Source organism: Notothenia rossii (genome assembly GCF_949606895.1).
Source record: "Notothenia rossii genome assembly, chromosome: 4".
Classification (NCBI taxonomy): domain Eukaryota; kingdom Metazoa; phylum Chordata; class Actinopteri; order Perciformes; family Nototheniidae; genus Notothenia; species Notothenia rossii.
Window position 1 is genome coordinate 72,555,617 of NC_136902.1, and position 24,687 is coordinate 72,580,303.

The 24,687-nt window shown below is 40.6% G+C and overlaps 1 protein-coding gene across 6 annotated transcripts in view; it reads right to left on the bottom strand.

Moving 5' to 3' along the window:
* The window catches only part of synrg (synergin, gamma), a 40,525-nt gene extending 18,140 nt beyond the window's left edge, over nucleotides 1-22,385 (bottom strand). Inside the window, exons 1-15 of one of the 6 annotated variants that reach the window (XM_079675067.1) lie at nucleotides 22,264-22,385; nucleotides 18,051-18,091; nucleotides 16,659-16,858; nucleotides 16,395-16,522; nucleotides 15,350-15,455; nucleotides 15,144-15,255; nucleotides 13,877-14,293; nucleotides 12,158-12,436; nucleotides 10,807-10,887; nucleotides 10,472-10,668; nucleotides 8,654-8,899; nucleotides 6,310-6,449; nucleotides 4,676-4,800; nucleotides 4,027-4,089; nucleotides 1,717-2,679 (exon numbers count right to left, since the gene is read on the bottom strand). In XM_079675067.1, the coding sequence (XP_079531193.1) occupies nucleotides 1,717-2,679; nucleotides 4,027-4,089; nucleotides 4,676-4,800; nucleotides 6,310-6,449; nucleotides 8,654-8,899; nucleotides 10,472-10,668; nucleotides 10,807-10,887; nucleotides 12,158-12,436; nucleotides 13,877-14,293; nucleotides 15,144-15,255; nucleotides 15,350-15,455; nucleotides 16,395-16,522; nucleotides 16,659-16,858; nucleotides 18,051-18,091; nucleotides 22,264-22,298 (3,133 nt within the window). In that variant the 5' untranslated portion in view covers nucleotides 22,299-22,385. The remainder of the gene's footprint in view (nucleotides 1-1,716; nucleotides 2,680-4,026; nucleotides 4,090-4,675; nucleotides 4,801-6,309; nucleotides 6,450-8,653; nucleotides 8,900-10,471; nucleotides 10,669-10,806; nucleotides 10,888-12,157; nucleotides 12,437-13,876; nucleotides 14,294-15,143; nucleotides 15,256-15,349; nucleotides 15,456-16,394; nucleotides 16,523-16,658; nucleotides 16,859-18,050; nucleotides 18,092-22,263) is intronic. The other 5 variants (XM_079675068.1, XM_079675070.1, XM_079675069.1 and 2 more) reach the window with 5 other exon arrangements.
* Between the last annotated feature and the right edge of the window lie 2,302 nt (nucleotides 22,386-24,687).

Below are 24,687 nucleotides of genomic sequence, written 5' to 3' on the forward strand. Positions count from 1 at the left end.
AATAAAAATACACTATTAAATCTGTATACATTTTCTCCTTTCATAAAAACAGCTTGGGTATTCTATATTATTTTCTTGTCAATTTCACAAATTGTAAAGGCAGGCACACTGCAGCAAAAAGCAAGGCAGGAAGGGTAACACTAACGTCATTATGTTCTCAGAGAGCCAGACCGTAGAGCCACACGTGATAATACATGCCGCAGTATCACAGATAAAAGACAAATAATCTTAAAAGAGTAAATAAATAGAACCAGATTCCTCAAAAGGAACCGAAAAAAAAAAAAAAATACTGTCTCTTTAAGTTTACAAACATGTCCGATAACACAGTGCAAAGCATAATGAGGTGCTCGGCCTGCTACACTTTAACAACAGGTCAGTCCCAGAGCTCTTGGAGAACAAAACATCAGATAAACAAGAGAAAACAGGGGGAGGTGGAGCAGCTGTTACGGGAGAGTAAAAGCTTCCTGGGAATGTATCAATGTTAAACTGGGTACTGATATGAGCAGTAGCAAAAACGCCTACAAGAAAAGTTAAAAAAATGAAAAACTAATATGTTTTGAGTTGCAAGGCTTCACAACGGTTGCATGCCGCCTCAGGTTACAAGAGGAACTGATGTTGAATGTTTTCTGTGTAACATGAGCCATGGAAGGTGAAATGCTCAATGAATTAATGACAACCATTGGAGGGAGAGCTGAAATGTGCATAACCTGATTAATACTAAAACTGGGTAGAATGTCTTTCAATAAATAATAAACCCATCAACAACACAATTTAAAATGCATCTTCACTTTCATGGACATGAGGTAGGGGGGGGAAGAGCCAACACACTTCTATGAAAACATCCCATAATTAGACGGCCATTTGATTGAAATAATACTGCATGGGATGTTTCAAAATACTGCAGGGTAATACAATACCGGCCATTCAACGGCCTGATAATAGCATCCTCTATGATGCGGCCAACATCCCAGCTTCATTTGTGACACATTAGCTGTTGCTCTATTTCAAAATAGCTTGTTTAATATGTAAAGAAACAATTAATGTTCAGCAAATCAAAATGATGTTACTGTATGCGCTCAGCACCAACCTAATGCCTAGCGTTAGAAGGTGAATGATGGCTTACAGACAATGCCTTTGTCCGCAGCCCATTGTGCAAAACCTGTGATAAAATAAATAAAACAGGACCGCCACCGTAATAACCTCTGTACTTGTTGGCATTCAATTCAACCTCTCCGTTTGATTGGACGGCACGTCAACAACACGCACGCCTCTACAAAAGAGGAGCAGACCTTCGCTATGAACTAGGATGGCCATCACATCAAAACCAACCACCGATCGTTTGAAAATAAATAAGAGATATGGGCCAGGACCTTTCAGTCATTACGATTATAATACATGAGTGTAGGGAGGGAGGAAATAAAAAGAGGGAGGAAGGAACTAAGGATTGGAATAAATACATAAATAAAAACATAAATAAATGAGATGAACGATGAAATGTAGAATGGACTAAATGATGTGTCTAATCTGATATGTTATTCATGTAGTGTTGCGTCTGTCTTCAGTATTTGAGCATATTACATTTAATTAGGTCCTCATTACTTTGCCCTCCTGTTAGTTTGTCTCAAGAGGGCACTGAGGAGGAGAGGCCCCTTGGATCTAATACTGCGTGTGACGGAGCGGGGGGGCCTCACCAGAGCAATCGCACTAATTCCTCACCTGTAGCGGGGGGCTGGTGGGCCGAGAGACCCGGCAGATCCAGAGAGCTGTCCGACATCACGTGTTTCAGGTCTCCGCCCATGTCCGAGAGCTTCATGTCCAGCTGCACTGAGAGCGCGTCCTCCGAGTCGTCCTTTCCTACGCTGCTCCCCCCGATGGACGGGAGGTCCAGGGACTTGACAGAAGCCGAGTCCTCTTTGGCCTGTTTGAAGGCGGCCACCTTGTCCACCAGAGTCTTTTCCGAAGCGCCGAGCGCGGTGCAAAACTTGGATGACTGAAAGTCGGCAAAGTCATCAGTGTCACTCTTGAGAGAGGAGTAGGAGCCGCCGCCGCTCTCCTTAGTGTCTTCGTAGGCCAGGCCTCCCTCCAGAGACAGCTGTTTGAACACGTCGTACTTGTCTGAGCCCTGCTGAGGTCTCTGCTGAGTGGAGGTCTCCCCCACACTGCCGCTCTCGCCTTTAGGCTCCCCACCAGAACTGCCAAACGCCATGAAGTCTGCAAAGTCGTCCTGAGGCACTGCCACAGCTCCTCCTGCGGCTGAAGCTTGAGCGGAATCAGAGGCCGTGCCAAAAAGGGCAAAATCCCCAAAATCATCCGTACCCCCCCCTGGAGGTTTGGCTCCACCTGGTAGGAGCACTAGAGAGGGGGGCACGGACACTGAGGGGAATGTGCTGGGTTTTGTCTCAGAGGGGGCAGCAACAGAAGAAGCTATAGAAGAGAAAAGGTCCAGGTCGGCCATGTTGAGAGGATTTTTGGACTGAGAAAGAGACACTGATGGCTGCTGCTGCTGCTGCTGCTGTGGGAGCTGCTGGAGAGACTGAGAGGTTGGGAAAGCAGAAGGGAAGGCAGGTTGAAAGATCTTGGCCTGGTCTGAAGGTTCTAATGGAGAAACGCTGTCCGCGGTTTTAAAGTCTGTGAAGCCATCATCAGCGCTGACAGACTTGAAATCTGCAAATCCTTCCCCTGCGAACCAAAGACAACGTTTTAATATAAAATAAACATCATGGCCGACAATAAGGGTAACTGACAGCTGAACCAGCCATGATTGCATAACTTCTTAAATCCTAAAAGAAAGGAAGACGCTGGATTATTTATGACTCTGTTGGTCAATGAGTGTCCAACCAACCGCATGCTACATCACTGCACAAAAACCTACGTCATCTAAAGACACACAGTCCCGCACAACCATGCAAAGACCTGTTTACATTGAAAAACAGAACATGATGAAACAACTCTGCAAAAATAAAGTCCATCTTAACAAGTTATGTTGTCTTGTTGTCTCTGAAAGTCTTCAACTTTCAAGGGGAATATTTCTCCCAGTGAAGTAACACAGCTCTCGGAGACCACCATTTATAATATTAGAAGAAATATATCCTTTGATTATACACCAGCAACATATATATATATGAGTTTTTATATTGTACAATAGAATAAAGTGTAATACTGAAAAGTAAAAATAAATGTCGTCAACAGAATGAGTCAGAATATGTTAGACAGTGTACTTGAGTAGCTATGTGAGCCAATGGTATAAATAAGGATTTGTGAGTTTTGCTTATATTGTATAGGTAGATGTGAGTCTTAACAATAACTTTTAACAGTTTTTACCTTTTGTTATCATTACTGTATATAGAGTGGGCTGTTTTATTTTATTGTAGATAAATGAATGAAACTCAATTGGAACGGAAATTACCAGTTAAGATGGATGTGTTTTTGCAAGGAGAAAAATGACACAAAGTATAAAAGAGCAGCAGAAAAAGAATATATATTTGTCTGTCTCGTATAAAACACAAAGAAAAAGTCTGAAAAGTGTTTCAGCGCTTGTTCATCCTCGGCAGTATAAGATATGCATGACTGAAACAGAGAATCTGTTCACACTGCCGCTGTACGGTGGAAAAGAGATAACTAATGGGCTCATTAAGGAGATGGAGCCTGACAATGCCAAGGGAAGGTCACCGCAAACCATGACTTACTGGAGTTGTAAGAGCTGTCCCCATCGGAAACTGTTCTAATGAAACAGGGAGGGGAAACATACTGGTATCAACACGGCAGGCTTGCAAAACAGGATACAGCGTAAAAAGGTTTGCATTAAATATGGCATTGTAGTGACCTGACGTCCCCTGAGTTATAAAAGAAGGTTTAACTAGAGGACATCTCACACTAGGGACCATCTCAGAGCCCAACAAGTCCTCTTTGTCATTTTGCAAAGAGGCCAGAGGAATTGTCTCAGAAATACTCCAAATATTGTGTTAGTATAAGTGTTTTAGACAGAAAATTATTGAAAGGAAAGGAAAGCGGGGCTGAGTTTCTTACCAAATGGTTTCTTGTCAACAGGTGGCTCGAGCTGTCTGAACACACTGTATTTGTCTCCTCCATCTGGTTCAAAACACATAGAAGCAATGGATAAAGTTTGAACAAATGAATAAACAGAGAAGCAGTTGTACACTTATTACAGTCTGCATGGCAAGAAGTTAAAACAGTACCAACAAAACTGTGTCCTCATATTGGCTGCTTTGGGAATCATTTCCTCTGCATTACTATTACAGCACACCTTAGGTTGCAGTAGTAGCATTTAAGGGACCAATGTTATTGAATAAGTAATAAAAAGGCTAGATTGAGGTTGATCAAAATGATAATATATTAGACTTTGAGAAGCATTAGTTGCCTATACTCACTAGTGACATTATCTATGAGTTAGTTTAAATATCCACGGATCACATTTTCCCCTCCCTTCCTGACCTGCTTTTTTCCCCAGGGTTCACCGTCATTTTATAAAATGTTTCTGCTGCACTATTTCTTAATGCCCTTAATGTCTTTCATCTTTGTTAAGCACTTTGAATTGCCTTGTGTTGAAAAGGTGCTGTATAAATAAACTTGCCTGGCCTTGCCTGCAGCATTACATGGAGAGCAAATATTGTTCCTAACAAATCCATGTCCACTCTATGTGAGGTTTAGAAGGTACCTGAGACGGGAGGTGTGGGCTCTGCAGGCTGATCCACAGACAGCTGCTTGAAGACCGCGTACTTATCAGAGGCTGTGATGGAGGCGGACGAGGACCCAGACACTGGAGTCAGCAAGGCGGGCGCACTGCAGGGACACAAAGGCTTCAGTCAGACACGAGGAATAGTTCAAAAGTAGAGTTTAATCCCCATAAGCTGATTGAACATTTGCTCCACGCTCACTAGTTTGGTGAATGTTTGTTACAAGCTTTATTGTGACGATAATGGAAGCTGAGGGAAACGTAATCTATCATTTAGCTTTTTACATGAAAATACTGACGTGTTCAATTACCACTGAAGGCTGGCAATGTGTGGCATTATGCACATCACCTCAATTATAAAAAGAAAAAAAAATGCATGTCGACTAGAGTAAACAAGCAAGTGAACATGAACATTGTGTTAAACAAAACACATAGAAAGAAAATAAAAAATCATCAAACAAATAAAATAATGTAATCCCTTGTCCATTACATATACCTTGACTTAAATCAACTTACATTTAAAAGAACAGTTTTTTTATTTTGGGGAGTTTACTTAGTTGCTTTCTTATTCAGAGTTAAAAAATAAGATTGATACCATTCGAAGGATCTAAACCACTATAAAATAAAATAAGGATTTAGATTTTAAAAGTATAACTTTTCCGTTGTTCCAGTATGTATCACACAAGCAATTAAACTATTTGTATTTCCATTTGCGTTGTTTTGCAGCCACTGTGAGAAACAACCTTTTTTTAAATAAAAATGTAAAAAGTAGCTGATTTTTGGGGATACTTCAATACAAAACACCAAAGAAAGCCACACTCCAGAGAACAAGAGTATCTTCTCTCTGTAGCACATCTGACAGTAAGTTATGTCTGCCATACCAACATGAGCTTCTCAGCTTCTCATTTAATTAGACAGCGATCTCAGGCTGTGGGGAATTCTTCTTTTATTGCTGAAAAAGTCAAGAGTGTAGGTTTTCAGAGGAGAAATAGGAAGAATTTGAAAACGCCCACACAAATTAGATATGAGGTATTTTTGTCCTTCTTTCTCTTTGTCTTAGAAAGGATAACTGCCTTTCAGCTTTCTCTTTGTGGAAGGGAAGTATCTCCAAAGGGGCTTGGAAAGTAATATCAAAAATGAGCTTATCTACTGTCCACTGAAATGAATTCATTAAGTGATGACCCAATCCCATTGCTATTCTAAAGAGGTTATTATGAGATATTAAGACAGTGTGTCTGACTGTGCAGTTTGCAAGAAAGACAAAGCGAGAGGACACAAATATTATGCAGAATAGCTCAGTTATAAATAGCAAAAATGGGCTGAATATTGGACCCTGATTAATGGAAACGTTTCCATCTCTTTCTGCATAAAAGCACAACTAGTTCCAGTGTGAAAGGAGACATAAATAACGAGGAATACTAAATACTTTCATGCATTTCCTGAAATGTAAACTCAGCATAAGGGTCATTTCAGGCAGTGAAAATCTACAACCTTCAGCTTTTTAAGATATAGCTAATTAGGTAAGATGGAATGAAAATTGGGTTTTGCAGTATTGAAATATTTAATTATAGTTAATTAATCCTACTCTGCGTCTCAATTGCACTCACAGCCATTACCTGTTCTGATGCTGAGGTGCGATGGTGGGGGGGAAGCTTCCACCGGACTCCCCCTGAAACTCAGTGAAGGGTAGTTCTCCTGCTCCTGCCTTCGGAGCCTCCTGGAAGTCCTGGAAGTCGTCGTCATCGGCTTTGGTCCCCTGAGCCAACAGAGGGTTAGTAAGTCAGCTGAGATCTACTAAAGGAACATTCAGGACTAAAGGAACATTCAGAACTAAAGGAACATTCAGGACTAAAGGAACATTCAGGACTAAAGGAACATTCAGGACTAAAGGAACATTCAGGACTAAAGGAACATTCAGGACTAAAGGAACATTCAGGACTAAAGGAACATTCAGGACTAAAGGAACATTCAGGACTAAAGGAACATTCAGAACTAAAGGAACATTCAGGACTAAAGGAACATTCAGGACTAAAGGAACATTCAGGAGTAAAGGAACATTCAGAACTAAAGGAACATTCAGGACTAAAGGAACATTCAGGACTAAAGGAACATTCAGAACTAAAGGAACATTCAGAACTAAAGGAACATTCAGAACTAAAGGAACATTCAGAACTAAAGGAACATTCAGGACTAAAGGAACATTCAGGAGTAAAGGAACATTCAGAACTAAAGGAACATTCAGGACTAAAGGAACATTCAGGACTAAAGGAACATTCAGGACTAAAGGAACATTCAGAACTAAAGGAACATTCAGGACTAAAGGAACATTCAGAACTAAAGGAACATTAAGGACCAAAGGAACATTCGGGACTAAAGGAACATTCGGGACTAAAGGAACATTCAGAACTAAAGGAACATTCAGGACTAAAGGAACATTCAGGACTAAAGGAACATTCAGGACTAAAGGAACATTAAGGACTAAAGGAACATTAAGGACTAAAGGAACATTCCATTCAGGACTAAAGGAACATTCAGGACTAAAGGAACATTCAGGACTAAAGGAACATTCAGGACTAAAGGAACATTCAGAACTAAAGGAACATTAAGGACTAAAGGAACATTCCATTCAGGACTAAAGGAACATTCAGGACTAAAGGAACATTCAGAACTAAAGGAAAATTCAGGACTAAAGGAACATTCAGAACTAAAGGAACATTTAGGACTAAAGGAACATTCAGAACTAAAGGAACATTCAGGACTAAAGGAACATTTAGGACTAAAGGAACATTCAGAACTAAAGGAACATTCAGGACTAAAGGAACATTCAGGAGTAAAGGAACATTCAGAACTAAAGGAACATTCAGGACTAAAGGAACATTCAGGACTAAAGGAACATTCAGGACTAAAGGAACATTCAGAACTAAAGGAACATTCAGGACTAAAGGAACATTCAGAACTAAAGGAACATTAAGGACCAAAGGAACATTCGGGACTAAAGGAACATTCGGGACTAAAGGAACATTCAGAACTAAAGGAACATTCAGGACTAAAGGAACATTCAGGACTAAAGGAACATTCAGGACTAAAGGAACATTAAGGACTAAAGGAACATTAAGGACTAAAGGAACATTCCATTCAGGACTAAAGGAACATTCCATTCAGGACTAAAGGAACATTCAGGACTAAAGGAACATTCAGGACTAAAGGAACATTCAGAACTAAAGGAACATTAAGGACTAAAGGAACATTCCATTCAGGACTAAAGGAACATTCAGGACTAAAGGAACATTCAGAACTAAAGGAAAATTCAGGACTAAAGGAACATTAAGGACTAAAGGAACATTCAGAACTAAAGGAAAATTCAGGACTAAAGGAACATTCAGAACTAAAGGAACATTTAGGACTAAAGGAACATTCAGAACTAAAGGAACATTCAGGACTAAAGGAACATTTAGGACTAAAGGAACATTCAGAACTAAAGGAACATTCAGGACTAAAGGAACATTCAGGACTAAAGGAACATTCAGGACTAAAGGAACATTAAGGACTAAAGGAACATTCGGGACTAAAGGAACATTCAGAACTAAAGGAACATTCAGGACTAAAGGAACATTCAGGACTAAAGGAACATTCAGGACTAAAGGAACATTAAGGACTAAAGGAACATTAAGGACTAAAGGAACATTCCATTCAGGACTAAAGGAACATTCAGGACTAAAGGAACATTCAGGACTAAAGGAACATTCAGAACTAAAGGAACATTAAGGACTAAAGGAACATTCCATTCAGGACTAAAGGAACATTCAGGACTAAAGGAACATTCAGAACTAAAGGAAAATTCAGGACTAAAGGAACATTAAGGACTAAAGGAACATTCCATTCAGGACTAAAGGAACATTCAGAACTAAAGGAACATTCAGGACTAAAGGAACATTCAGGACTAAAGCATGACCTTGTTACCTGTGCAACAGGGAAACTGGCAATGAAGTTAGTGTTTGAGGGGGCTGGAGCGGGGGCTGTGGGTTTCATGGTCATGACTGGTGGTGCTGGTGTGGGCATGGCCATCGCCATGGAAACCTGGGGCTTGGTCATCATCTGCTGCTGGTGCATAACAGGGGCCAAGGCCATAGCCAGGGCCGGCAAGTTGGGCACAGGTGGAGAAGGGAACTGACCGAGGATTTCTACATTCATCGTTGGGAGGCCACTCTGTAACAAAGGAGACAGGTTTAAAGAACATTACAAGTGATGTTTATTATGACGTTTTTCTTACTGCCACAAATCTAATGAAAATACCAAAACCAAAAAATTATTCCTTGGTGCTATATAGTTTAATTGTATTAAAAAACTATTGAAAAAAATGGATGAGGATTTACGATCATGACGACTTACGGCCCGTCCACACACAGGCATGAAAAAAATCTTTCAAAGCTTTGCCCATTCACTTGAATGGGGTGACGTAGAAGATTTTTAATCTTCGCCGAACTGCATTGTGGGGAGCGGAGCATGGCTTTGCAAGCATCGTGAGCATCAAAAGTTGAGCAATGTTCAAGCTGGGAGAGCCAGAACGCAGTTCATTTCCTCATATTCCAAACGAGAAATTACGGTAGCAAATCACCCGGTTCTTTACGACTAGAAGTATTTACCGGGAAACAAACCGGAGGAACCAGGCATGGAGGGAGGTGGTAGAGACAGTGGGTGAAACTGGTAGGTTTTCACCTGTTTGGGGAGTTTATATCCAGTTTACTTCGTTTTAACATTGCTATTGGTTTGCATGTCGGGAGCGGGAGATTCATGTGATTGGTTGTTGGTCGCAAAAAATCGTCAAGCTTCAGACACGCCCAGCATCAAGATTTTTTTCATGCCTGTGTGTGGACGGGCCGTTACTGCTGTAAGCTACTTCTGCAACAATACAAAAAACTGTACAACAGAATCAGTTGTCTGTATACACCTAGGTCGGTTCCACGGAAAAGTGCATTCATTATATATAATTATGATTCATCCTTTGTTGAAATAGCACTGAGACACACAAAACGACTATTTGTTGGCCTATCGATCGCTAAGAAGACCATCCTTAAAAACTGGAAATCCTAAACCATAATGAGCATTCATCCAGTCAAATCTACTCATAGAGCACATAGTTAAATAACTTGTATTTATTAATCAATGCCACCTCATTACTAACACCTGCTCACTTACACAAAACTTCAACGTCAAATGAATAATACATTGTTCATTTAAATCAATAGAGGTGTCATGGCACAGCGGCTAAAAGAACCTTTCGATCTGATTTCATCATATAATTACTTAAATAGGAAAAAAGGCTGATGTTTGTATGTAAATAATTGTTCTATAGTTAAGTTCCTTTTGAACAGGTGTCCCTGTCAGACTCTAACCTCCAGGAGAGAGCACTTTTTTGTGCTTGCTTTTTATGCTCTAGGTTTACATCAACAATGGTGTTTTATTACTCCTCTCATGGAAGCAGTGGCATGCAGTTTTGCGTGATCTGCCTGCAGAATTTCATCCCCCCAGGGGTGGCGGTGACAGATCCGGGCTAAGGATGATAAGAAGTTGCTGCCAAACTCGGCTGATAGGGACTCGGCCATATATTGGGCTTACAATGCTTCACAGGCCCCGGGCTAAGTCAATGCGCTACCTCTTTCTCCCCCTTCAAACACATCTTATTTCAGTATGGAGTTCATGGCGCAACTTTGTGAACACCATGGGGGATGATTAATGAAGTCGATCTAAGGGATCATTTGTTTTGACTGAGGTGTTTACCTGTGCCACGCCAATTAGTGCAAGTACAGTGTAGAGCTCCTCCTTGGTCAGCATTCCAGGCGTCGTGCGGTTGGCTGACGCCCAGATTTGCCCCAGTGCTTCCCTAGGAAGACCTGAGGACATTAGTATGGGGTAGAGCTTGGCTGTGTCTATCCCTGCAGGAGTCATGGTGAATTCAAGAACCTTCTGGAACATTTCTATGGGAAAAAAACAGAAAGGATCATTTTAATGTATGCCAGAAATTGACAGGAATACAACTCAGTTATCGGCTTCATTGGAAATTAAATAAATTTCCCACAAAACAGTGTAAATCTGATATTATGTATAATGTTAACCTGGGATGAGGCTGTCGTTGTAAACCCATGCTGGCAGCATGGGCTGGATGTGCTCTTGTTGTGGATACACGGCAACACCTGCTGTTACAAACAAACAAACACACACAGTTAGTTGTTATAGCAAAAGCCGTGTCCGGGCATACGATTTGCAAAGCCTCTTGGCAGCTGAGCCCTGCTTGTATCGAGCTCAACAAAATCCTACAACTGATGTCTGGAAGGCTCTGTGCAGACGTAATGCTCCCCTGCACTGAATCACAAGCGTCCTGCCACATCAGACATCTATAAATCACTCTGAGAGACATTCTTAGACTCAAGGAGGGGGGAGACAGGAGATTGTCTTGTAAAAAAAATCTGATTTTGCTTTACATTGACCCAAAAAAACTTCTTTCTGCAATAGCTTAATAATCATTTAAAAAGAAAAAGAGCTATAGTTTGTTTCCAGTCCCTAACAAGGCATCTGTTATTGTGCAAGGCATCTGTTTACTCCCATCAGTCTTGGGCAGTTAAATTAATGTTATTACAAATCTCCCCCGTCTCCATGAGGAGCCTCTTTATTTCCCTGGATATCACGGAGGACACGGACACAGACAAACAAATAACAGCACAAAGGATTGGCCAAGTGGCATGCACAATCAGCTCGCCTCGGATTATGTTTGGGCTCCATCCCTGTGCGCATCCCTGTTAAACCAAAGCAGTCAGCATGCGCCAGAGGGTGTTACACAGCGGGGGAACAGACAGCAGATTATTGAGTTATCACCTCAGGAATTTAACAGACCATTTCCACAATGTGTGCGGAGAGCGGCAACATAAGAAGGCCCGTCCACCGAGATTTGGACAAAGGTTTCAAGCGGGGTGAAATAAGAGCAGAGACTAGGAGAAGATGTAAAGATCCCGCCACTGCATGATAATCTCAGAGGTGAAGAAAATGTCAGCATGATTTCACTTCAGAAACTAAAATAGTATAATGACCAGTGGAGAATATGATGTTAAACCAATTATGATCCAAAGCAGGGGTAGGGAACATCCGGCCTCCGGGCCGTATCCGCGAGACCATTTGGTACGGCCCTCGAGGTAATTTAAAAACAAAGGCAAAAAAGAAAAAAAATCAAGAAATCTAGACCGACTGAAACAATTGAAATGGCCCTTGAGAGGAAAAGGGTTCCCCACCCCCGATCCAAAGAGATAGAATAGATGTAGCTGCTGCAAAAGGTGCAGGATTATTTGGTGAGGGTTAGAAAGAGTGAAAATATTTCCCGAGGACAGAAAGAAAAACTACTGCTTTGATTTTGTGCAGCAAAGCAAGGGAGAGAAGAAGAAGCTATGAAATCTAATAAGCAGGCACTTCTCTCACCACTGTCACTACGGGTTTGAGGAGACGAGGCAGCAGCTGATGGGGGGGCGCCTGGCGCTGACACCGGAGCCTCAGGAAGCTTTTCTGAGACGAAGACAGAGCTCAAGTCCTTGGGGGCCGCAGCCCAGTTCCTCGCTTTATTGCTGGAGTGAAACTGGGTTGTAACTTTAGTTCTAGGACCCATTTCAGCCAGACTCTGCCTGGATTTAAAGCTAAACTGCGCCGTCCTATCAGCAGAAAGATCGCATGAGGAGAATAGCTTCTCTTCCAGGGACGGGCCTGAGGGGATGAATGAGGAACAGGTTTCTTGATAACACACACTGGCTTTCACGGCAGTTGAAGATTAAACATTTTCTAAAGCCAAGTTACACTTTTTGTTGCTTTAGGGGGATTAGGGAGATACAGAATTTACTTTTTGGCCCTTTTTTTGATTAACAGTCAATTTAAGTTTTTACTTATTTGCTAAAGAACCACACCTGCAATAAAAAGTGTGTGTTTGGTCTTGTGTAATATATCAAAGCATTGCTGTTCAGAGATGTAGAGCTGTTTTATCAATGTGGTAGAGTCATATCTAGGAAAGGCAGTTCACCTGTTTCCTGACTTCTAATGGCTCATACTTTAGCAGTAATAATCAACGGGCAATTGAAGGTTTCAACAAAAATCTCCCAGCTATTTTAAAACCAAATTGTGTGTCTTGTTTTTTGTTGATGCTGGTTTACCTAATATTCCCTCTCAAATAACCTTCCCCTAGCTTGATGATTACATGCTTGCAGATCCAAACATGTCCATAAATGAACTGAGGCTGGGCTCATTAGCATGGTTAACGAGTAGTAGGTTAATACCCCACCAAATGAAAGAAATGTTAGCTTAGCAAATATCAACCTTTATATCTTGATGGTTACAGTATATGTATGTGCTTTCTGCTCTATACGTGGGTTCCTGTTACATTCCTGCTTGCATATAGTGTATTATTCCTTGATTTTCACCTTGTACATTTTCAAAGAGCCAATAAACAATGTCAAATTTCTTGTGCAACCTTCAACTTTGATTCTTTATCATCTGAACAAGAAAAGAAAATTGATAATTTTTCACAGTAAGCTTCTTGAAATATTCCTTAAGTCTCTCTCCTTGATCCTGAGGCCATCTAATCTTCTTATTCAAGATGCTAAACAACTAGGTCAGAAATCTCTCAGAGGAATTGGGAGATGAGACTTGATGATTGAGGGCTAGCTGTTGCATTTCTCTGGACAGAAGGTGATCTTTCTTTCCTGTCATTCATAGTTTAGAGGCCGAGAGCTGTCACGGAGCAGCTGCTCATCCCAGAAATTAGACGGCAGATGACACATGAGTGTGACAGTCTTCGATCAAAACCAAAAACAGATTCAGTTTGAATGACGGGTTCAGCTACGATATGTTTGAAACCTACTGAGAAAGCTTTTCACTTTCTAATGATGAAGCAAGATGGGCTTCTTATTGATTACGCATCCTTGTTGTTCCTATTTGAGGTGTCTGGTAGCTTTAAAGGTTCGGGTAATGAGGCCATCTGCTGTGCTGGCTGCATGCTCTCACACTGTAACGCAGGCCAAAACCAACTCACAATCCAGAAATATTAAGCATCAGCAACGAAAGCGGCACTATACGTTAAAAAAAAGTGTTAATGGTTGAGCGTAAACTATGAGGATGGGAAGGGGGGGGTGTCAACAAAGAAAAAGGAGTTACCTTGACATGTAGATTGGGTGCTGGTGTTGACAGCAGAGTGTTGGGTATCAGTGGGAATGGACACAGAGGCAGGGAGGGACTGAGGGAGGGAGGAGGAAGAGGTGGAGGACAGACCTGAAGGCTGAACTTGGGCCTCAGAGGACATGTGGAAGTTGGAGGGAGGGAAAGCATTGAGAGGACCCTGAACAAAGTCACTAAACTCGTCATCGTCCTGACAGAAACCTGTCGGGGGGGCAGAGGACGAAGGCTGGGCGAGGGCCTGAGATGAAAAGCCGAAGGTGGAGGAAGTGGAGGAGGACGGAGGGAAGGAGGCAGGGCCGTCTACAGGCCCCTGAAAGTCACTAAACTCATCAGTGTCCTCGCAGAAAGCTGGGGGGAGGGAGTGAGTGGTGACAGACAGGTGTGGTGGCGATGAGTCTGCAAAAATGAAGAAATAATGATGATGATGGCACAACACATGACCCAAACTACAATGAAGAATGAATAACGGGCTGCCCATTGCAAGAGAGATAAAGATACGAAAAGGAAATTGCAGAACTGCAAATTCAATAATATTTTGATTTAATACAGGGTACAAGCGTTTAAACTGACGAACGATAATCAAATTGTAAAAGCTGCCAGAATAATGATTCTAAAACAAACTGCTTGTAAGGGTGGATCACAAGGTTAACCTAAAGGGCCTTGAGATTATTAATGAGATAAGAACAAAAAACATAGCTGTGCAACTTACATTTATTACATTTTTAAATGTTCTCTTTTCTTTTTCTTATGAATTGCGAGATTTGTGTAGCTACAAAAATAAATAATACAAATGTGAAACTCTTCGCAACTCAAGACATATTCGACCTGTGGCAGAAGGAGCAGACACAACTGAGTTTCAGTTTGAACGAAGATACAAACATAGATGTTTTGAAAACAACAGTTTCCTGTACGCACTGAGTAAGTTAAGGGAGGGAAATATATTTTGTTAAGACAATGTTAATTCTCCAGAACGTGAACACTGACATTTTATCAAACAAGTAAACTAAAGACAGTTCAAGTGTAGTAATGAAGTGAGGGAAAATAATATCATGTGAAGTAAAAGGAATGGGATCAAGATTATGTGATGAAAATGAAACAGAACTCAAACGGCTGAGCAGTCATCATGCTGATCTGCCTCTAATCCAGTTCATATTGTTGTACAGGCGCATTTGAACAGAGAGCGCATATGCTGATGGAAGGGAATAAAACATCATGGATTAAAGGGAAACGTGCTGAGTGAGGGTACCTGGCTTCTTGGTCTGTGATGATGGGGTGGGGTGCATCTTGGCGTCTCTGCTGAAGCCATCCAGGTTGCCTTTGATTGCCTCCAGTGCGTCATCGCGGCTCTTCTCCCCTGTCTGAGTACAACAGAAGATCGAGAGACCAGAGGGTCATGTATACGAGCGGTGGACATGTCATTAAAAAGACACGTTAATGTGGAGAGAAACTCACCTTGGGTTTGACACTGCTGAGCAGCCTCAGCTTCTGTTTCTGCTCCTCAAACTGTCGTCTCTTCCTGTCCTCCTCCAGCATCTTCTGTTGCTGCTCCAGACGTTTCCTAAAGGGCAAGAAGAGTAACGACATTATGGGGAGAGAAGTTCAATAGTTTGGGGAAATTACAAAATATGTGGATTAGGTTTTTTGAAAGAGCAAAAACAGAGTAATAATACTGTGTGCAATTTCATTGACACGTTCATAAATGAAATGGAAGAAAGTAGGATGTCCATCAAACAGTAGCTCCTTCTTGATTCCGAGTATGATTGTAACCAATAAAATAATAACCATTATTTCTATTTAATATAAAACCATAAGCACTGTATATTACCGTAATCTTCGGACTATAAGGCGCACCTGAATATAAGCCGCAGCAGCGGCATACCACTCTCGGTTCCACTTTTACTTTTGCGCGCTACCTGTCTCACTCTTTTCCGGCCTCCAGCTTTTCCTGCTGGAACCCGCCGCTTAAAGGTGGGGGTCCGCGGACCGGCCATAGAGCCCATAGAGTTAAAGGTGTTGGCCGTTAGCTGTAAAAATCCATAGATTAGCCGCACCGTTATATAAACCGCAGCGTCGAAACATAGGGAAAAAGGCGCGGCTTTTAGTCAGAAAATTACGGTAACTTAAATGACAATTATTTTTGGGGGGGGTTCAAGTTAGCTTAAGAATGAGTCAGCATATTGACACCCCCCTCCCTTGTAAAAAAAAGATATGGTATAACATGAAAATGCTATGGAAAGTTATCAAATGAGTGGTAATAGCAGCAGCACTGGAGCGTAACGAGAGTCAGTGTCATAGTAACATTTTAGTTCTGGAAAACAACTCAACAAGATTAAGAGTTGACAGCCATGCAAGCGGCTCTGTGTGAGGCTGGATTTATGGAACAGCAGAGCTTAGAGCTAAATCCTAACATCAGAACGCTGAGATATATGTAAGCATTCATGCTAACGCACAAACAAACACAAAGCAGAGCCGTGATGTCAGTGTTAGGGTTTCTTACTGGTGCTCCTCTGCCATTTGTTTCTGCATGTCCGCCGTGTACTGGGGTCCAGCAGGTCTCATACCCATAAACTGTGGCTGACCCATGAACTGCATCCCAGGGGTCTGCATCCTGATAGCCATCCCACCCTGTGAGATGCAAAAAGAAATCAGAAATATATTGAATTATTATTATTAGATATAGTTCATGCTTACAGTAAGGGAAAGTGAGCTCAGATTCAAGAACAGAAATAAGATGCAGTCCAATACAGAAACACAAGCTCACCTGCATGGGCATTGCTCCTTGGGGCATCTGTCCCCCAAAGTGCATTCCCATCATGCCCTGCATGTTGGGCTGCATGACTGGAACCATAGGGAAGCCCTGCTGCTGCTGCTGCTGCTGTTGCTGCTGTTGCTGCTGTTGCTGCTGCTGTTGTTGCTGTTGCTGCTGCTGCTGTTGCTGTTGTTGCTGCATGGGTACCATGCCTAAAGAAACACACAAGGAACAGAATATTACATTAAAATGTGAAGCATGACAGTAAGCATGTTTTGATAACACTGAGAAAAACTTAAAACATGTCTGCAGATTGTGATAAAAAAAGTCTGAGTCTGAACATAATTCAAAATTGCAAATCAATTTCCTAGGCAGCTAGGAAAATACACGGGTTCAGCAACAACAACCTGCCTTTGTGGTAACTAGTGTGACAGCTTGGAGGAAAACAAGAGGACCAAGGGAAGAAATAGAAAAGTGTCTGTTTGTTTTCCCAGATGCTGTGTGAGCTGACAGCCAGAGACGAGCGACCGGCCTGCAAATGATTCCTCATGTTACGGCCCAACAGGGCTGAATAAGTGGCTTGTTTAGGTGACAATCTACTTAGTCTAAAATGACAATGCTAATGGGAGCATGTAATGACCCCTCAGAGACGTTTTTCCCCCAGTGGAGTGTGGATAGTTTATCGAGTATTACTGCAAAGTAAACCTAGATATGACAAGCTAGCACAGCTCAATAATGGGCGACAAAGGAATGCGCTTCAATGTTTTGATTCATGCTGCTCTTTACTTCTGCCTGTTGACTTACAGTGATCTCAAGCAGCAACATTTTGGATCAAATGTTGTGGAAGCTTGTAAATAACTTGTTACGTAAAAATGTTAATGATGACAATAATTAAAAACAGTGTAACTTTTTTGTTTTTCAAAAGGAATATTTAATTCAAATGTTCGGACATTTTGCTAGATGAGTCACATTTTGCTAGGTGAGTCACATTTAAAATTCAGAACAAAAGCTTGTTCCATTTATGTTTAGGCTTCTGATAATCAAATTGGTAAAATATGGTCCAAATTGGGTAGTGGCCATAGGTTGTGCCAGGACTCCATGCCTAGAGCCTTTAAAAGAGAGCAGTTTTCCCTTCAGTGGAAGAAGCAACAAATGTTTTACGTTTTATGTGCTACGGTCAACTTAAGCCGGGCTGTCAGTACACAGGAGGGGAATAAACACCTTTCTGCACTATGACTGTCCCACACGACAACAGCCTTATATTTAAGAGCAAGTATTTGGAAGTCAATAGACTAGAACTGCGACAGTTGAACCGACACATTTTCCTCCTTAAAAATAACCATCTCGTCTCACAACATGTTGTATGAATAGGCTGCCACTACTGACTGCAGCAGAGTGACTCACCTTGTGGCGGTCCCAAGCCCCCTCCAACAGGATACATAAAACTAAAGGAAGAAAACAAACAGGAAATTAGCTTATATGATTGAAGGCCAAAGTAAAGAAACAAACAGATAATACATTACGGTTATCTAAAACAGCAACATGTCCCCCTGTAACCTTGAACAATGCAAAGTAAAAGTCATCAGTACTTCATAAACTGCGCCTGTGCACCCCCTGTGGAAATGAGGCGGGCAATCAGAAGCCTTCGTAAAGGGAAAGTCATGACTGTATTTAGATTTCCTAACTAGTGATTGCTGTTATGTGTGCTGCATAACAAGATAGTATTCAATAGAGTAAATATAATTGTATACTGTACACTGTCATATTATTACAACACAAACAAAAGAGCTCGTTATTATAGAGAGATTATTTAGCCAAAAGTTAATGACATTTGAAACTGTATGACTGAATAAAAGGTGCCTTTACCTCTTCAAACTATGTGATTGGATTAGGTTTGATTGTGTCATTGAGTGTAAATGCCTTCCTGTACTGTAAGAGCTGTTGACAAAAATAAAGTTTATTTACAAAGACCAGATTTAAGCTTGATTTCCAAACAGCAAATCTTCGAAATGTTGTTATTAATGCCAGACAATCTGCAGGAATGGTAGAGTGTTTTTTTTACAGATGACTTGGACTCTGTGCTGTGAAACATGCCTTTAGGAGATAATCAGAGAGAGTCTCTACACGACGGCCAAGTCAATCTAACCAAAGCCAACCCACACAGGCCTTCAGCTATTTGTCAAATAACTTCTTACAGCCCAGTTCTTCAGGCTGGAACAGGGGATGCAGAGACAAGCAGAAGAAAGAGAATGACTCTGGGTTTGAGCATCACTAATCCAATGTGCGAGTGACATTATCATATTAGTAACTTTACCAACATAACTAACAAAGGGGAAACAGGGAACTCTTCACCAGACAATCCAAGTTATAGCCAAAGCAATTACAAACCCCCTGAGACGAATAAGGAATGACTTAGACCGGAACTTGACTATAAAATGAAAAATGTCCTTAAGGAAGCTTTGTTCATTTAACATTGTGAGGAAAGTGTGTATCTTCGTGCAGTGCAAAGGTTGAAAACTGTACACTAGGGTTGTATCTTAAGATTATAATCGGGATCAATAACCATGGTCATAATTTCCCTACTTGTGTTGTCTGGAAAGCAAAACAATGATTTACAATGTATTAACAGAGATATTAAACAGAGGAAAAAAGCCGATACACTGTTTATTTGAGAACTTTGGAACAGCATTTCTGCTGCTAAATGACCTAAACAAAACTCATCAAAAGCTAATCAATTCAGCTATATTCTAAAAAGTACACAGCAAAAGTATATATAAAGAGGACACAATTTATTACACAAAAATATATTATAACGTTAATAAATAAAAACACACTGTAAAGCCCCTACAATCACCATTTGAAAATAATAATTGAACAACATTATCCTATTAGCAGGAAGAAGTGGTTCCCCTCACAGTACTGATGCAATAGGGCGTTAGCTTCAGTCAGTGATGGTGCTTGACTCGGGGGGGTTTCACACTCACATCTGCTGCCTGTAATACCAGCAGCTTAACAAGCTTTTATAAGAGCACTACAGCTCTGCTGCCCACCACCCTGCAGCAAATAACAGGTCAAGGCTGGGCAGATTAACATGGAAGGAGATAAGCAGCGAGCAGCTGTTGACGCCTTGTAAAAGGCCTCTGATAATCCCCCAGATATCATACAACTGTTCATAAAGACCAGAGGACACAAGCAGGTTCAGGAGTTACTGTCAATGTCATCATGACCAAGGACGCTTAAACAAGAATGATTTCATATTATTCTGAAGCTGCTCCTTTGGTGGAATATACATTAGTTAGGGGAATACAGACTGAGACCCTTTAAAAGAGAACATTATGAGCACAATGTTTTTGATAGGAAGTCTGTAACTATTGAGAAAATTGATTCATAATCAAGTAAAATGTCGTGGTTTCAGCTACTCAAAATGTAAGGTTTTTCTTTATTTTCTCCTTTTTATTTAATGAAATACTAAATGTTTTTGAGCTTTATCATATCTGATTGACACCGACATGCAAAATCAACAACTACATATCTACCGACATGACATCAAAATTAAGGCTGTGATTGTATTTGTCAATTACCCAGTTCTCCAAAACAGATATACGATACGATACGAATACGACATACCTAAATACCTAATATATCTAGTTATAATTCACACTTGGAAATACCAACCATTCCAAAAGAGAACAATACACTAAAAGCAAAATAGAAAATCATCTGATATTCATAATGTTAACTGTCTGACAATCACCTGGCCTGTAGAAGACCGACAGATCTGCATGCATGGAGTGACCATCAGCGGACACAACTCTAGATGCATCATGCATTTGTGTTGCTGTTTCCGTGGGAGGAATACAGTCACTGCGCAGAAATTCATTGAAAAATAAACTCTAAAAACACCCACAAAAAGTAGATGCAGCTGTCTAGCAGGTTTTGTAAGTTTCAACACTGCTCTACCTCATGGCTTTGTACTCTCTCCTGACAGATTTGTTATGTATTATTTCTGTATTTCTTTAATCAAATCGTGCACGGCAGGAAAAAACACTGAACTAAACCTTTTCCAAAACTGAATTCCTTCATTTACCTTCATTACATTGAAATGTAAACCGATTTGAGCATGAACCAGATTACAGATGCACCAGGGTAGAAGTACATACACTTAATGTGACAGACAGACACCTCCCAGATAAAGGTGAGGTATTTTTTAGCAGTAGTGAAAACAATTGTAAATAGTAAAGAATGACCAACATGGATAATATCAGTTTGTACACTTGACTGGGGATGATTCAGAGAAAAATGAGTTGTCCTACTCTATTTGGATTATTCCATTATGGTCTGTTTTGCACAAATCCAGCTATTAAAATAATATAGAAGGTGAAGGAACTTCTAAACCTCGGACTACAAATCCAATATTGACATACAAGAGTCCTACTCATTGATAAGAAACATTGGGACAAAGGCTTACCTTAACACCGTAACAGGACAGCTTGGATAGGATACATTTACATTTCTGACCGTTTCTGACTGTGACTTTTAGAGAGGCGGTGCAAAATTACCAGTAAAACCTTCCTGTGATTGAATATCCGGTCATTGTTTGGTCAAAAAGTTGCATTAAGTGCCCATAATTTAATCAAACAATAGGGACAATTTCACAGAAATGACAGCACAAGTCAAATACTGTCAACCATACAACTGTTATTATCACCAGGTCTTCACATTACACCTGCTTTTTCCTACTACTCAGTGGCCACACTCATCCACAGCCTTGAGGGTTTTGGTTTCAGCCGTCAGATCAGTATCACAGGGCTAGTTGAGATGCTTGTAGTCAGAGCATATTTATTATTAAAGCTGCTCGAATTCAGGTTATGAAATAATCATGAGGCTGCAGACCATCATAATAATACTGCTCTATTAACACACCTGTAGAAAACTCCTCAAGATGTAAAACGATGTGATGGTTAGAGAGGAGGAGTGTGCATGTGACACTTGGTTAAGTGCGTGATTAATTAAATAACTACTCTTTAAAAGATATGGAGTTGCCCTTAATGTGTTGAAAGGTAAATTATTAACTAAATCAGCAGCTACCTGCACTTCCCATCTGCTTCATTTTTTTAAGCACTTTACAGATACGTAATACCCCTATGGCAGATAATGTATGTAATAGTCATAAAGTTCATAAGTAAGATCAGATAGACTGTCAGCCGTCCAGGGGCCTGACTGCACAGGTGCTAGCCACTTTCCTGACGATGCTATAAGAGATGAATATGCGTTGTTTTCTATATACACATCATGAAATATCACCAGATACCGCGAGAGTTCCTGACGGTAGCGGTTACACAAAGCATGACACGTGTTCTTTGTAAAAATACGGACATTTTGGCATTATATTGGTACACTCTGAGCATACAAAACCAGCTAGCTTACGTTAGCTGTGACACCTGACAACCATCTCATCTCATCTCATCACCCTGCACCCGACAACAGAACAACCTTTAGTCGCTGTCTTGGAGGCCATTCTTTGGGATTACTGTGTTGCTAAACGTCACTCAGAGGCGGATAATTCACAAATGGTTAACATTTAAGCGACAGAGTTGATTTTTAAAGGCTAAAATACCTGCCGCCTCCCCCAGATCCTGGCCGCAGCGCCATCTTGATAACAGCAGTCACTAGGAGGAAGATGACGTCAGCCGTGACGAAGGGTGTGTGTCGGAGGCGGGCCCTGAGTACAGCTTCTCAGGCAAAGCTTGCTTCCTGCTTCCGGGGTGTTGTTTTCACATGGGGGGGCTGTTATTAACCTACAAAAACCTAATCTAATTCATTTTATGCACCAATGTGTGCCTTCTTTACAGTATGTAAGTTTTTGGGTGGAAATTTCTTATTTTGAAAAAATGAGAAACACACAATTCAAGCACTAGGTGATACTTTTTAATATAATAGAATATTCATCAGTAAGGCTCCAATGCATTTTCTATTTCTTTTAAATATTTCATCACCTGAGCTTCTTTTTTACCTGCAAGATATAAAACAGGGCCCAACATATAGATTAACAGAACTTGATATTTACTGCAATGAAGGTTATCTTCCAGCAGATGTCAGTGTTTAGCTTATTGGCAGCTTTGTTGATGCACAGTCATAATATACATACAGTCTGCACAAAGGGTCTTTGCTCCTCTTTTATAACGACACCTGTATGCAGTGCGTGCAGTCTGAAATGTGTTGCAGTGTAGCTATTTCTAGACAGACATACCCTCTTATGATTTTGCACAAAGATGAGAATGATTTAAATCTGTGTTCTGCATGTTCCATCAGATGGAGTCAGAAAACTAAATATTGAAAGGGCATCTTTCTGCAGCACACTTGCATTTTCAAACACACTCTCAAAAGAAGCTTCAAAGTGACAAAAGTGTTCATAATATGAAAAGTTGTTTCTAGTTTTTTTCAGCTCATAATAAAACAAATGGATACTTATGTTTGGGTTATGTATGGGTGATTATTATTGAAAAGAGAGAAATATTTTTATTTTAGTGACATTTTATTTTGTTTTTGTAAACTCCCTCAACCTGGGCTTTAGCTACACTATTGACCTCCATGGGAGCAGACAATATTTCTGTATTTCTTTACATCTATACAATACAACATGTTTATTTAAATATGTTAATGTCTACCAAAGAGCCATTATAATGCTTTCATGTCAACTGTAAATAGCATCTAATGTGTTGTCCAACATTTTTACCGGCTGCTTGAATTATTTAGGCCATTGTGCATCCTGACAAAGTGATTCAGTTTGCAGTTTCATTGTTACACCAATGACAAGGTGGAGCTACAAGGAAAAGCCTCTCTGGCATTGTCTCATTGCGGCTGTTGTTGTGAAAGATTTACAGCTTAATGAGAGCAGTGTAAGACAGCGGATGACAAGCCCCGCTGCTATCCATCACCTGGTCTGCTCTCAACCTTCCCATACCTCTGCTCCATTCAACAGCAATGATTCAGAGTCCATATGCATGACAGAGGGACTGATGTGGCCTTTTAGGCTTCAGAGTGACTCTAAAAGTAAAAAACTGCAGTTTTAATTGAACCATTTTGATCTTATTTCATTTACTGTCCATCAAGCATTTAAAAAAAGTGTAATACATACAGTCTAATACAAGTCAGATAATATTTTGGGAATAATTACAGCAATAGATTACAATTTTTAATAAAAGGATTAAGCAAATAAAATGTGTTTACAAAATACAATACAATTCATAGAGTTTTCATACAATTTCATAGTTCTTGGTGGGCATTTAAAGACAAAGGTTTTGAAGACAAAGTGAATATTTTAGTGCGTATTTTACATGTAAGTTGATAAAAAAAACTAAACAAATGGATGTCACTAATAATTAAGAAGATATTAAAGTGAGGCAAAGAAAAAGAAGATAATTAAAATTCAATCTCCTCTCATATTTCATCTACAACTTGAGGCAGCTGTCAGGAGCATGACCAGACTGTGATAAATCTCCACAGGCCTTAAAAGCCTGTCATGGCCTAATGCCAGACGTATGTACCATTTAATGACCTTGTAAATGTTTAGAGGAAATTCATTTTTACAATATCCAGGTAAAACACAAAGAAATTACGGTTGTTTGTGGCTTTATGTGGTATTTTATCTGAAATAAATCATATGGAATAAACCAGCATCAAATATTAGGACCATGAGTTGTTTTACTGTAGATGTGTTTCTGGGTGAAAATGTCTGTGTTCACTAGGGTCTAAATTCACCAATTCATTTGCATGTGGGGCTGAAAACCTGTTATAGAGAAATCCTGACAGATTGATGTTGTCATGCTGATGCTGTCACAGGCTTGATGCTGGATGTGTTAATGATTTATGGGGAATGGTGGGATGCCCAGAATGGGACCCGGGTTAATGTTCACCTTTCTCGCCGGGCCTCCTCTCTGGGGGGCTGCCCACAGCCCGTCCAGATCCAAGCGACGAGGGGACATGACTGACTGACGGAGTCGGCCGGCCTCCAGCTAAACCCGGCACACACAGCAGGGAG